This window comes from Arvicanthis niloticus, chromosome 7 (genome assembly GCF_011762505.2).
Source record: "Arvicanthis niloticus isolate mArvNil1 chromosome 7, mArvNil1.pat.X, whole genome shotgun sequence".
NCBI lineage: Eukaryota > Metazoa > Chordata > Mammalia > Rodentia > Muridae > Arvicanthis > Arvicanthis niloticus.
The window spans coordinates 10,474,111-10,490,003 of NC_047664.1; the positions used below are offsets into that span (position 1 = coordinate 10,474,111).

The 15,893-nt window shown below is 35.8% G+C and overlaps 1 protein-coding gene across 31 annotated transcripts in view; it reads right to left on the reverse strand.

Moving 5' to 3' along the window:
- Positions 1-15,893, reverse strand: part of Mlip (muscular LMNA interacting protein) — a 314,951-nt gene that overhangs the window by 69,847 nt on the left and 229,211 nt on the right. For 12 of the 31 annotated variants that reach the window (XM_076937909.1, XM_076937905.1, XM_076937893.1 and 9 more), the window contains 4 exons: positions 15,169-15,234; positions 15,004-15,087; positions 14,818-14,877; positions 5,606-5,650 (listed from right to left, as the gene is read on the reverse strand). In XM_076937909.1, the coding sequence (XP_076794024.1) occupies positions 5,606-5,650; positions 14,818-14,877; positions 15,004-15,087; positions 15,169-15,234 (255 nt within the window). The remainder of the gene's footprint in view (positions 1-5,605; positions 5,651-14,817; positions 14,878-15,003; positions 15,088-15,168; positions 15,235-15,893) is intronic. The other 19 variants (XM_076937907.1, XM_076937901.1, XM_076937899.1 and 16 more) reach the window with 3 other exon arrangements.

The following is a 15,893-nucleotide window of genomic DNA, read 5'->3' on the forward strand; positions in this document are numbered from 1 at the left end:
TTTGCTTTCAAATTTTCTTTACAGATCTTGTTAATATTATCTCTTTGTCATTGATACCTATATTTCAGTCCCTTCACCTGAATTTAATTTCCTTCTTTTTATTAAATTGTATTTTGATAAGAGGATTAGCATCTGATCTGCCCTCTGCATGAGCCTTACCTGTGTACACAGTGCTGCTGATACACACACCAACTGCCCATTGAGCCTTTCAACGTGCTCAGCTGAGACCTCGTGCTCATGATGATGTCTTTCCCCGACCGTCACCACTACAAATGCCAATTTTCTCCTTACTGAAGTAAATATTTTCTCTTCATATTCTACTTCTATGATTTTTTTCCTGCATTCTATATTCTATGATTTTTTTCTACACAGAATAATGTGTAGCAATGTCCTACTTACAGTAAGGTTACATAGGAACCGAGAGTGAAGACTGCAGTGTGAGGATGTGACTATCTCCAAAAGACAAATAACTACATAGGACCCCAGCTCTGCCAGCCAAGCTTGGCGAAACTAATTTTGCTTCCTAAAGCCATAATACCAAAATCGCGAAATGCCACTAGGCTTCTAAGTCTCTGTCTGGAGCTCCATTTCCCTGGAAGCCATATTGGAGAAACTCTAAAATTGCTTAAGATTATATCCTCTTGTGAATGTAAGACATAGAACCGATTCTGTCCTCTTCGTGACAGGGGAGCGAAGCCTGATGGTAATCTCCACTCCTCCCTCAGCCCCTTTCACACATGTCTGCACTGCAGCAGTACATACGAACAGGAAAATGAATAAATGAAGAGAGTTGGTAGAGTGGCTTTCTTGCCTCCGTTATGTACAGCTCTTCTGATAACTCAGCATCCTTTGGAAGCAGATCTGGACCTCATGTGGGATTTAAGTTACCCTTTCCCCTAAGATCTATGCCTTCCCTGAGCAGCACCTGAGTCATTCCAGCATAGCAACGCCTACAGGCATAGCAACAAGAAGAATGTGAGAGCTCGGTAAATGAGAGAAGATGACCTTTATTTGAATATCTGTGTGTATAGTGTGAAATATTCTTAATAAGGTTTGACACATTTTTCAATATATTGTGATATTTAGGAATCAATATTCTTCCACTGTAATGACATTTTCTGTCCCCTGAGCTCATTAAAATGAGATTTTACCTATAAACTATCATATATTTAATAAGGTTATACCATTTATTTTGTGGAACTTAAAAGTAATTCATGAAATGTAAAAAATTCATGAATTAAGTTATTATCAAATAGAATGTTCCTCCAAAACCAAGGGGTGTTTTCTTTCTGATAAATTCATTAGAAGCACAAATATTCTCTTTTCTACGATTGAATTTTATTAAGACTGCATGCTGTGATTTTTAAATTACATGAATGAAATAGACTTACACAGAGGATAGTTCATAAAAAATAATAAAAGACAAATGCAAAGCAGAGAAAAGTTTCCTTCCAAAGACAAAAGACTGAATGGAAACTGAAGCACTGTTTAATATAAAATTTATTATTTCACATAGAGAACAGAAACTGCCTCCAAATAAATGCTGGAATACATCTCAGTGGTAGAATAGTAGCCTACCATATACAAGTTCCTGGGTTTGATTCCCAGCAACAGGAGAAGATAGGAGAGGATGCTGGCTATTTTGTAATACTGAAATGCACCACGTAGAACTCATTGGTGGTTTAAATGAACAACTTAAAGTTCATCTGCCACTGGCTGTTATTGCTGACCTTAGCATCTATTTAATAGTCAGATAAAATACTTTTGATAACTGATCTATTCAGTCCTACGAGAGGCCTAATACTACATGTTCAAAATGGTTTTAGCCCTATTGTGTTTCTATTACACTTAAGAATATCTCAGCTAAATTACTTAAAAATAGCCTTTGCTTCGAGCATGGCAGAAGCAATAAGAAAGCTTTAATTAACCTAAATGAATAAGGATGTCATTGATCCAGACTCATCCTAAAACACTGTGAAAGACAGTGAGACAAGTTTTAAAGAGACACTATCCACTGACTTCACTCCTTCCCTCCCTTTGTTCCTTTACTTTTTCCCATCCTCTCTTTCTCCCTCTCCTCTCTTCTCCTCCTCTTCTCCACCACTTTTCTTTCTCTCCTTCTCATAAGAGTCTTTCACCCAAGACTCATACAAAATAACTATTCATAAAGCTCTTTTACTTAATTAAGCTGTTGCAATAATTACAGAAAAGTTGAAAAATCCCATAAGCATCCCAACATGCTCATAATCCAGGAAGTACCCAGGCTGCCTGCCTCTTCTAAGAGCAATCAATTCTCTGGCCTGTTCCCCCTATTTCTATAAGAAAGTGAACATTTCATTTGTTATGTTAGTTTCTTGTTGTGGCCTCCATGGGCCTTTACATCTCAGAAGCAAGGGCCTTGCCATTTCGTTCACCTCACTCAAACCCATGACACCTCAATGACTTGTACAATAAATACTTGCCAAATCAATGAATAAAGTGGGGAAACCAGACACCAGAGTTGTGAAATTAGTTAACTAGTTTTCCCACTACTGATGATCCCTGGATTATGTTTGAGACTAGGGATTTAGTGTATTTGAAGCTTGCTCAGGTTATCCTCAAATGCAGCACAGTTCTCTCTGAGACTTTCATCCTGCCCTTTCTGTCCTCTCTGGGGTACACTGGGGTAAACTGCAGTGGCCCCTGATTTTGAATGGAATCTAGGACTCTCTTCAAAGTTAATGAAATATGAAGTCTCACCATGTATATTACTGTGAACATGCCTAATGTCCCCAAGAGAGTGAAGTAGTAAAATTTTAGTCCACAGACTTCTCAAAGCTGTCCTGACAGGACATGGGAGAAAACAAAAATAAAAAATTAATGAAGTAAAAACTATTCAACTTGTACTTTGATGAAACATTGTGTGTTTTATCAATTATATTAAAATTTCAAAAATAAATTATTGCCTTGTTGTTTCTTTAAAAGTGAGAATATATTTCATTTACAACGGATGATTGATGTAAGAGGATGGCCTAAAGCTAAGCTGAACTTCTTGCCCTAAAAATTGTATAATTTTTTTTCTTAGAGTAAATACATCAGCTTTCACTTAGTAATTATGGTAGCAGCATCTGTGTGTTGGTAAGTATGAGATGTCTGTAAGTTCACACACACACACACACACACACAAAAAAAAAACTGGTTTTATTTGCCAGTCTAAAAGGTACTCTTCCAAAAGGCAAAGACGTGGACATATTTAAGATACCACGCATTTAAATGTTATGTCGTAAGAAAGTAAAACTCAATGCTTCTTTCTCAAGAAACAAACTTCAAGGTCAAGAATCTTAGTAGAATTAAAATTTTATTTGTTCTAACCTAATGCTGAATTTGTTTAATGATTCACAGTTAACTTAAAATGACTCAACTTCTTTTATAGGCTACAGGGCTGGAAAATAATCTTTAACTAGGTCTAACAATGAAGAACCTTCTAAGTTCCTGAGTAGATGACTTAGTGAGTTAGATGATCTCTATGAAATCCCGAGGACCCCAGGTCTTACCTGTACCCTCAGCAGGCATGGCAAGCTATCTGTAACCTCAGCACTCATGAGCCAGTCATCTTGGGGTCAGCTGACTAGCTAGACTGGCTAAAGTGTCAAACTCCTGATTCAAGTGGGAGTCCCTGCTCTGGTAAATAAAATGGAAACTGGTTGCAGAAACTCCTGATATCAACTTCTGGTCTCCACATCCACACAAGTATAGTCATTGCAGATAAGTCCACATGCAACAACAAATACAAAACTTAAAAGAGTAATTTAAAATAATCTATGGAGATTGAAGCATCTCTTCCAGAAATAGTCCAGCTGCTATTACATTAAGATACCTCCCCAGGTGTGGTTAGCTAGAAACTAGTGACTGCTCAACATGAAAGGTGGTCTACTCTTTATGAAACTGAAGCAATTGATGAGAAAGTTTAGCGAGAAAAATATTTTAGGTACTTTTTCTTGGGACCAGTCCTTAAGACACAGTATCTATACGTCACATACACACACACAAGAAAACCCATATATATTTAAATAATGTTTTTTCCTTGTGCTCACTAAAGAATCAAGGAACCCGAATTATGAATCTTCTAGTCTAATAACAATAGGTAGGTGTAAGAGAAGGGAGGAGATTCGGATAAAGACAAAACTGAGGGGGAAAGGAAGAGAGGCACTGTAATTTATGAATAACCCCATTGTGTTATTCTGTGTCTAAGGGCTGTTCATATAAGGATTATATAAACCTTAAATTAATCAAATGAGAACACTACCAGCATTCTCTATCTTGTAGATGAAACTCAAGGCACATTAAGATAAAATAAGTGATCTTCCCCAGAGCAAAAATTTCCATCAGGGTCTAGCCTACTAACATCTCCAGTCTTTTAGAGCATTCCTCCAAAGGGCTTCCAATAATAATGGAAACTGACAGCAAACGCTTCCAGGAAATGCTCTGAACCATGTTCCTGCCACATCCTGTAAACATCATTTCCCGAATGTGATAAAATTTAATAATTTTACTGAGCTTATTGTGTGCCTTAGGGAGATCCAAATGAAAGCAGAACGGTGTGAAGTGCATTGATGGCATGACACACAATCCACATTTAATAACTATTTATCCTTGATAATGATGAAAACTACAGATTAGAGAAAACAGTGTGCACCGTAAAAGGAGTAGTTTAATGGTTTGTTTTAGATTAGATGCTCAGCACTTGCTAGGAAACTGTCTCATTTGCAGCATAATATGTCTGTGAGGAAGCAGAGGAGGACCATGATCATGGCATGAATGATAGGAATGCATAAGGGTCTATGTGCATGGCATACTAAGCCAGCCCAGCATCATTCAAATTAGGCACATGAGTTAATATCTACATATCTGGTGGTGTAAGAACTCTTCTTTAAGATTTATTTATTTATATGTGTGTGTCTGAGTGTATGTATGCATGCCACATGAGTGTTTGTTGCCTGCCAGAGACTAAAAAAAGATAGCATCAGACTCCCTAGAATTAAAGTTACAGCCAGTTGTAAGCTACCACATGAGTGCTGGAAACCAAACCTAAGTGTTCTGCAAGAGCAAACAATGCCCTTATCTCCTAAGCCATCACTCCAGATCCCTGGTTAATTTTTTTTTCATAAACAGACACTGAACTACTTGCTAATCTAAACACAGGAAAGCAACTAACTAATTACTCAGTTAAACTGGTAATTCCTTTTTATGTGGAATAACTTCAGTGTGTCAAGCATACGAGTTGACTTTTTCTTAAACACAGAAGCAGTGCTTATAAAAATAAACGACATCTAAGCTTTGATAATTATAGGGACAAAAGATAGGTGATACAGTTCTGTTTTGTTTAGCTAAGTGAATTAGACAATAATTCATTTAAGAAGGAATTCAATTGATACGGTTATTTGATTCTGTACACCTGACATATCTGATTTCCTATGTCTGGGCCAATCATAGCATCTTATCCCATTCCACTTATGAAAGAGTAAATTATAATTATACATTATAACCAGTGTAATGCTGAGCTCCATTTAAAATGTGTACATGCCTCCATTGAAAAAGTAGCAAGCATAGTCAGAAAGATACTCACATATTTAGTTTCTCGACCGGCTGCTCTTGGATGAGTTGTTGGAGTCTGCATGAAAAATAAAAATAATTATGCATATCAATGATTAGTGAATAATGAAAGGTTTAGATTTTAAGGCAGGAATGCATCTTTTTCTCTCTTAAGGCTTTCCAACCATGAATCCCGCTGATACAGACAAAATTCCATTTATCTTTTAAAACTGCTTTATTAAATTGTCCCCCTTTGTTAGTTTCTTCATACTCTGGCAATTTCCTCTTATTTATTGATAATGTTACCCATGAATCCCACAGTGCCTAATCATAGTTCGTCTATCATTTTTGGCTGACTCAAAATTCACTTGAAATTTCTGTTGTGAGAGTTCTTTGAGCTCCTTATGTCCCAATACATTCATCCCATAGAAACTCGACTTTACCTCCATGAATAGCATGGAAGCTCTCTGAAATTTCAACTTTAAACGTCCCTCCTTCAAAACTCTTTATCCATACCTTCATGTCTTTAATATTTCTGCTATTGACTATATTACAGCGGGATTTCTAAATTACTTACCCTCACTAACTTTATTCTGGTTCTATTACATCTTCATTTGCTATTAATAAAATATTAACTAATGTTCAATTAATAATTAATATGAATTAATATCAAACCTCATGTTTAATATTTCATTTATCCTGTCTTCCTCTCTTTATGGGACAAATCTGCTTGAAAACAAAAACAGAAAACCTACATGTGCTCTCTGATCCATTTGTCTCTATTCTTATATATGAGAGGTAAAATGTTTCTGTGGAAACTCTCAGCCACAACTTGATTTCATGTTAAATAAATGACCATCAACTTCACCTATGCACAATCCAGATGGCTTGACAATCCCCTAATGTTTTTCCCCCTTAGGTCTACTTTCTGAGGTTACAGAAACAGATTTGAGCCTCAAGTGTGACCCAAAAGACTACATTTGGTCTTTGTGATTATTAGTCTTCATTGTCAACTTGTCAGATTCTAGAATCAGATAACTATGCTAAGTGGTGGCACATTTCAGACATTCAAGTCGTAGTAATGAGGTTACCAGGGCTCAAAGCAGAGTAGAGGGTGTCAGAGGAGGACAAATCATGACAGTGTTCAGAGACCAAAAAATAAAGCACCTTATACGGTCTTTGACTTATATTCTGGGAGGAAATGTGCAGGTTTTAAACGAGAGCTACAGAGAAATACTTAAACAGAATCTCTGTGTAGTATACTAAGAACAGAGCAGAGGGAGGTACCCACATACCAATGATGCTTCTGTGCTGGTCAGCAAAATAAGACAACTTTAGTAACACAGAGGTTATGTAATAAACACATTCTACAGATATTTTAAAACTCTAGTTAAAAAAAAAGAGGAGATGTTGAAATATGACAAAAAGAGAAAAAAATCATGCAAAGTTTATGGACTTATGCAAATGAAAGACTACTAAAAACAAATATAAAGAGGTGGTGGGTGTGATCACTTGAGAGGAAAAAACTCTCAACTGTATCTTCATCTGTGCTGAGCTTAAAACCTTTTTTTTGTAGCTCAGAATGGAACAAAGACTAAATAGTTAGGAATCTAAATCTCAAAAAAGTACTGGAGCAGAGGCATATATATGAAGCTGTCAGCATATATATAATTTTCACAAGGCTGGATAACCATGCTAAAGGAATGGGAAACCTAGGGGCTGATCTCTAAGCACCCCCACATTGGTCATTTGGGGAGAGGCAGGTGAGCAAACATAAGTGAGCAAGAAATAATAATGCAGTGAGGAAATTGGAAGAACATGGTGCTTAGTTATGATCTTAAACATATTGAAAGGAGTTAGTTGTGAAATAAGAATGACACTCAAGATTTTTTTTATTTTCTCAAACTCAATTTATAACTATTCTTACATCTGGACATGGGTCTTCTATTATTTTTCCTACCATAGTGGAAGCCATTCTCCCCTTTTTATCAAAGAATAATATCTCAGGTTGGCTTAGACAAGATGCAATGGACTGGGTAGCTTCTAAACTACAGTTATTTAATTTTCTCAGTTATAGAGGGTAGGCAGGCTTAGAAAGGTTCATTGTGTGGTGAGGCCCTGTTTTCTTATCACAGTTGGGGATTTCTAGTTTAAGCATATGGTAGAAGAGATAAAAAGTTTTTCATAGTGCCTTTATTTAAGAGTTTATCCCCAGATGAAGGAGAGGAGAAGCTAGGTGATGAGAGAGAAAGAGAGAGGGGGCATGGAGGCAGATGTTCACATGTCTCCACCAGTCAAAGATGGTTTTTATATCTAGGTTGGGTATTGGGTTACGCCTCTGATTGAGCATTACCAAACTTATAAATCCTTTGCTTAACATTTAAAAAAAAATTGTATAAAAGCGAAAAGGAAAGGGGGGCATGGGACAGGGGTTTTCTAGGGAGGGGAAATGGGGAAAGGGGATGGCATCTTAAATGTAAATAAAATATTAAATAAATAAATAAATAAATAAATAAAAAGAGTTTACCTGTGAGCAGAGGCCACGCCTTTGATACTTAGAAATTAGTTCTTAACACTTAATTAAACAAAGCATTAACTATTCAAAGCAAAAAGTCAGGCGTTACGTTGTATGCATGAGTTTACAAGAAATTAAAAGACTATTCTTGAAGAAAAGTGCATTTGACCTGTTCTGTTCTGAAATCACTGATGTCCTTGGTTCCTGTGTCTGAAGCAAATGTGGCCTATTTACAGTTTATGTGCACAGTTATGTAGTGGGAGACATCTTCAGAACACCTTAGTAAAACTGATTTTGTGACTTTAAAAAAAAAAAGAGTTTATCCCCATGACCTAGTCACACTTTAAAAGGCCTCCATTATAATACCATCATATTAATGATTGATTACTTACTAATTCCTGGAGGAAGGAGTCAGACCATGACACGTTGCTTTTTGAATCAAGATCGGATTCTAGACGGAATTTTTCTGTAGCATCTCTACTCTTTTGTATAACCAGTACTTCACAGTCATTCAACATGAGACCCACCCACCAGCACAACATACTCTAGTCATTCCGTGTCTCAAAAATCAAACAAAAATGTCTTGCTAGGTCCCATTACTAATCAGTTTATTTAACTTTTTAAAAATTAATTGCAGGTATTACTTATATCTATAGTTTTGGGCTGTTGGCATTTAGATATTTTGTCCCTACTTTCTCACAACATTCTGCAGCATCAGGGATAAGGTAAGTAAAGGAGCAAACTCTGGGAGTAAACTGTATCACCACGCTCCTTTGTGCTGGCTGCAGAAAAGGAGGCAGCTTATTACATAGTTACTTGACCAGATAGCTTCTGTTAGTTCTCTGCTGAACTCTGTCTTAGTGATGACACCCAGTACGATACCTAGAAGAGAGCTGTAAGCAGAGGGTCAGGGGATCAGGATAAAGCTCAGCATCTTACATGGACTTTGACTTATATTCTGGGGAAAATATGTAGGCTTTGGACAAATTTCATAAAGGAATACTTTAACAGGATCTCTGTGTGGTATATTGAGAACAGAGCAGAGTGAGGTACCCACATAACAATGATGCTATTTGCTGGTCAGCGAAACATGACAATTGTTTAGTCGCACAGAAGCTACTAAACAAAAACATTTGCATTGGAGAGGATAGCACCAGAGAACATCTGCATTTTGAGGTAGACTTTCCTCTTACTCTGAAAATAGTGAGAGAACCTTGACAATATTGGTAAATTGTAGTACTTGGATTTATTATTGATATTCTAGATACACATACACCCTAATTACCTATAGAACTTAGGAAGTATAGGAAGAATTGTAAAGACTGTAGATGATACACAATATGAAAATTCACTCCTAGATACCTATAGGAAAAATTAGTACCATCATATTCAGAGTCAATATTCAAAGTGTTTACAAAGCCAAATTAAAAATGATCACCCTCTACCAGTTATAAATGTCATGATGACAAAGTATTTTATAAGTATGAGAAAGAGAATCTAGACAGAGGTCAAAGAGAAAAATCTATCATCCTATTTTAGAGAAATTATAATTTTAATTGCATTGTTGAGTGTGTGTGTGTGTTCATAGTATGCACATAAATGTCAAATGACAACTTGCAGGAGTCAGTTCTCTCCTTCTACTACATAGTTCCTGTATGTAGAACTCAGGCCAGCATGCTAAGGAGACAGTATCTTTACTCACTTAACCATATTATCAGCCCAGAAACTACAATTAATTGAAAGACCAAATTGAAGATTTTTTTCATAGATGAAGTTCACAAAATATACACAAATAAATTAGGTTGAAACAATTATCATCACAATTATAAAAATCAAAAGTAAGTACTGAAAGATCCAAATAAAGATGGCATTAAAAGACATATAAAGATTCAGACATAGCTTCAAAATAAACTAACAAATAGCATGTGTCTATATGTTTAGCTTGATTAAAACAAGTATAAAGTGAAAAGTACTGTCTTATATAATTTTGGAAAAGACACTTAGGAGTTTTATGTAAACCCAACTGTAGTGGGAATTTAATAGAAACCGTTGTATCTGGCATGAACCCCTGAGTGTTAGGATTATTTTTAGGTGCACCTGAGCTCTGAGGAAATCTTTTGTATCTGATCAGTGATTGTTTTCTGAGATTCATGGAGCTGTGTTTCTGAAGGAGCTTTATGGCCTTGCATGACTTCAGTTACAAGACACAGCTGGCAAACCTGGAATCCTTGTATTACTGGGCACTGTGAATGATATACAATAAGGACTGAGAATTGGGAGGGTCGTGTGTTTCTTCAGGCAGCACATAGATCAGATCAGAGGCTAGCTACGCAGCTTTGCAGAAGTTATTGATGGTTACACCAAAATTAATTTTAGAGTAAGTCATTCTTCATACCATAGACTCTGATATAATGTATGTGTTGCTTGAGGGGTCATGTTGCCCACACACTTCTCAGTCCTTACTGTGGAGTTTTCAGTGTGAGATCAGCAGAATAGATCCTGGTGAAAGGTTCAAGAAGATGGATGTGTGACACTAGACTCAACTGTGATGACACTAGTGCAGATGCTGGCTGAAAGAGTATCAAGACCTTGCCAAATGACTGGACTTGGAACGCTGTTGTTGCAGTAACTGCTACTGCCATTACAGCTGGACTGATGCTTCCTAAAAAATTCAAACTACTGATCTTATTAAAACCTGTCATAAGCATTCAGTAGAACTTTAGGCTCAACATAATAAAATAGATAGTAATATAGTTAATGAAATAGCTGATCTTAGATAAGCTGTAATACTAATTAGAAATCAGTTAGATATATTAGAAAAACAAATGAGATTTAGATGTGGTTGAAATGTTCCTTCTAATTGTATTAAGCCTTTAAAGTTTAACGGAAGCAAGTATGATCAGGGAAAGTGTAAAATGCATTTGATGAATCAGTTTAATTCTTCCCAAATGATTCACAATTTACATCAAGAAATTAAGGATACTTTCTCAGAAAGATTGCCTGATATGACTGGAATGGATGCTGTGGAAAGCCTTGCAGATTCCTTAGCTTCATTTAATCGTATGCATCATTTTAATAGATTTCTTATTCTAGCAATTGTTATACTTGTTTTTTGCTGTAATAACTTTACTAGCTTTGAAATGTATTCTGTCTTATTTTTATAAGACTGTGAAATGGCTCAAAAGAGAAAAGGCTGTATTTACTTTAAAGATGTATAGCCTTCAGCATAAATATAATCCTTAACACAATTAAATGTAGCTTAAACATAAGCGAAGTATGTAGTGAGAAAATTAGTAAAGCCTCTATCTGGCATGAACACTGAGTGTTTGGATTGTTCTCAGGTGTACCTAAGTCCTAAGGAAATCTTTTGTATCTGATCAGTGATTGCTTTCTAAGATTTGTAGAGTTGTGTTTCTGAAGGAGCTTTATAGGTTTTGCATGACTTCAGTCACAAGACTTCCTGGCAAACTTGAAATTCTTGTATTACTGAGCATAGCAAAGACTACACAATAAAAACTGAGAAGCATGCGAATAATGTGTTTTCAGTCAGCACACAGATCAGATCAGAGACTAGTATGAAAAAACGACTTACTGTAAAATTAGCTTTTGAATAACAACCAATAAATATGCTTCTGCGAAGCTGCTCAGGGTTCAGTTCTCTGAGGCTATCCCACCCTCAAGTGTCTCTCTTTCTTTGATCATCCAGTGTGAAACTGTTTACTAACACCCAGCAATCACACTATGTAATGTGTATACAACCACAGAAATAACAAAATACAATACAAAATTTTCTAATTTTTTTTGTTTTAAATTAGTAATAGTAAATTACCAAAAGGAAAATAAAAATTAATCAAAATATCAAAAAGAACAAAAAGATTTAAGTTGAAAATATTAATAGTAACAGAAATCAGTACAATATGACAACATTATAATAACTGTCACTGGCTTAAATTTCCAAATAAACACAACCTTACATTGAATAGAAACTGATATATAAAAATGTGTGACTTGAAAGACAACTGGGCAAAGGGATACAAAAAGACAAAAGATAAGAGTATAGAAGAAGACACGTGTAGAAAAACACATTTTAAAAATTGTAAATATAAGGTTACTTTATCACGCAAGAAAATCTCTATGTTCAAAAAAGATTATATTCTAGCAAAGTTATAAAATTTTAGATTTGAGCATGATCTTCCTATAAGCGTCAATAATCTAGTTTCAAAATGCACAAGACAAATTTCATAATGCCTCTTGTAGACTTTTTATCTCCCTCTTGATAGCAATAAACAATTCTGAACACTCTCACAGCTTTCATGATAGTATTCTGCTCTGATTATCCTCTTAACATAACCTTTTAACTATGTCTGGCTGGCTCAGTCTCTACCTACCTATGATGTTTTGCTTCTTGGCACTCTGTGCAGGCTCACAATGTGATATCCACATCTCTCCTACTAGCTGCAGACTAAATAACTCCAGTCATACAACTCTTGCACACACACTACCTAATTTACCACACCCTCTATCTCTTTTATTCCACACCTATTTCACTATGCCCTGAGCAGAGATGTAGGACGCATTCATGGCTTCTCTCCTTTATTGCTCATACGTGAATGATTATCAAGCCCCAAACCCATTTGCTTCTCTATGGCTCTTTTGAATTTACCTTTCCTGTTTACCATCAGTCACTGTACTCCTGACCTACTCAGTAGCCTCTTTCCAGCTATGAACCAGAATGATCATTTTTATATTCTTATATTTTTCTTCAGTTCCAAATTTCATACCATAACAAATAGATTCTCAAACTAGTTTTATGCTGTGTGTCCCTGGCTCATGAAATTTCAAATACACCAACTTTTTCAACGTTCTCACATACATAAGTCATGCTACCTCAGGAAATTCATATATTACTATGCCTTGTCCTAAAGATATTATCACTAGTGTTTCTGAGTCCATTCCACATGTGGATCTCAGAGTAAATTCTATCTCTTCTTCAACAACTGTAATAAACTCCCTAGGATTTTCACCTGGCTTGTCTTTATCGTTCTAGTGCCTCAAAGCCCAAGCCCATAGTACTAACATAATAGATACTTGAAGCAAAGGAAACTGCCAATACCACAAAAAGAAACACACAAAAATTCGTGATATTTTTATGGTGAATCTTTTTTTAATTTATTTTTATTGGATATTATTTATTTACATTTCAGATGCCATCCCCTTTCCCCATTTCCCCTCCATAGAAAACCCCTATCTCATAACCCCTTCTCGTTTTTGCTTTTATACAATTTTTTAAATTTCAACCAAAGGCTTTATAAGTTTGGTAATGCTCAATATCAATCAAAAGAGTAACCTAATACCCAATCTAGATATATCAACTATCTTTCACTGGCGGAGACATGTGAACATCCACCTCTATGTCTGGCCCCCCTCTCTCTTTCTCTCTCATCACCTAGCTCCTCCTCTCCTTCTCCTCCTCCTCTCCTTTCTTCTCCTCTCTGTACTCCTCCTATCTTAGCTCCTCCTACATATCACCCTTCCTGTTAAAATAAAATTTTTTTCAAAATACAGTTAGAGCATAACCATACTAATTTATGTCAGTAAGGTGCAAAGTAGACCTAATACCCAGTCCATCATTTTGTTGACTAAGAAGAACCTCTGTCATCTCTCCTAAATAAAAGACTTAGTTCTGAACCTGGCTTTTTTTTTCTTGGATTTAGAATGAATGTCAGCTGAAAACCATCCTCTCAAATCTTTTCTCTGAAAGTAAATAGCAAGGATTGGCTATGAGGCTATAAGTTTTCAACCCCATCAGAAATCCAGAATGACTGAGTTAACTGAGATTATGGGAAGCACAAAGCATAGCTTCTAAAACATAGCCAAAAATTCGTGATATTTATCTGTAATGTCGCAAATGAAAATGAAGACTACTCTTAAGTCATGAGCATCTGTACATTCAAAATCTTCCTCAGATACATAATATCCCATTGTAAACAGTTTATGCCAAAAGTGTTTGTATTTGATCAAAGGGAAAAACAAGCCTGAAAATGATAAAAAGAAATATTGTTATCTATAAAGGAAAAAACAAAGTGTATTTTGAAATTGAGATGAATAGAACTACATTAAGCATTGAGAGGTATAAAATTAGAAAAGTATAAACTTTGTCCTAACAAATGAAAACAGCTGCATTATGAGAAAAAAAAACCAATATACAGAATAACACCTCTGACAGTCTAATGTCTCCAAAGTTCTGCTTATTTAAGTCAGAGAACATTGAAATCAATAAAATTGGTAATAAGAAAAGAATTGTTGAATTAACAACCAGATGAACGCTACCAGAGTGTTCCTTCAGTCACCTTCGTATCTACACTTCTAAGTATATGTAAATTACCTTAATACTGAAGGTATGGTCCAAAATTAATGTAAGTTAGAAATTTGACATGTGAATCCATAAAATGCCAACATTCGATATTGAAAACCTGAAATACTGGTTTTGAAACTGTTTGAAATTAATTCATGGCTAAAAGTACTTTTACATTGCAGTTCTGTGAAGACTGACCTCTGTGTATACCTGTAGACAGAAGCAAGAGTGAACACTACACTTTGCTGTGTACACCCTGATTGCTAGCTACTTACTGAGTTGGTTTCTTAGTTTACTGCTGAGCCTTGAGTGACAGTTTAAAATTATCTATGCAAAAATTGAAGGGTAGAGTAAACTGTAATAAATATATACATACTTTGATTGTTTCAGAACCCAACATTGTCTGTGGGGGCCGTGGAGGAGAATCAGAAGAATGCTGGAAAAGAAAAGAATAAAAGAACAGGGAAGAACAAGCCTATGAGGCATCATGGCAAGACAGAGGGAAATGAAGAAAAGCAAAGCAAAGGTTTGAATGTGAGCACTTTCTACTCTACAGCATTACCATAGACAAGGAGTCCTGCAAGACCTTATCAATGGTAGCACAGAGCTCTTCAGTTTGCTGCCTGAGCTGTGCAGGGAAACACAACTGGAAGAATGGAAACCAGGAACGGGGTTAGCCATTAATTTGGGGATTGCACACCAAAGCAGGGTAAGCTGAAGTCATTACCTCCACTGGTAGGTCTAACACGCTGGCCTTGGAGTTGCTTTCAGTCCTGGTTGGTTCATCTAGTGCCTAGTGATAAATGAAACAGTTCTCATATGAGGTTTCTTGTCAATTACAAAACTGTAGTGATATCCTTAAAAAGAAGCCCTGGAAATAAATCTTAGTATTTCTAAGGAAAAAAAAACTAATTGAATCATCTAGTAAGATATTCTCAGACATGGGCACATTTCACATCTGTCCACTTTCTCCTCTTCAATCAGTGTCTCCAGTATGTGATATAGTAATGATAAAGGCAGAAGGCTGTTTTTAATTTTTTACCCCTAGTCTATATTTTATATTTTGCTTTTTCTCCTTTTTTATTTTTATTCATTAATTATGGCTTGTTTCTTATGCATCTTTTAAAAGAGCTTAAGCTTAAGTTCATGTTAGCCAATGACGACATGTACAAAACCTTGGAGTTGTTGCTATGGATTTATATTTTCCTTTGAATACAGATAGCATCATTCTGTTTCTTTGAATGACTAGAAATTATGAACTAGAGGCAATGGTGTATGTAAAGAGACTCACGATTCTGTTATAATCCCATAAATACTATTTTCATTTAGTTTAATTTTTTTACTTTTGTATTTCTTTATTTAATTTGTGCCATGATGCATGCATATGTGGGGGCCAGAGGACTAGCTCTCTCTCCTACCATGGATGTTCCAATGAGAGTTGGATCTCACTCA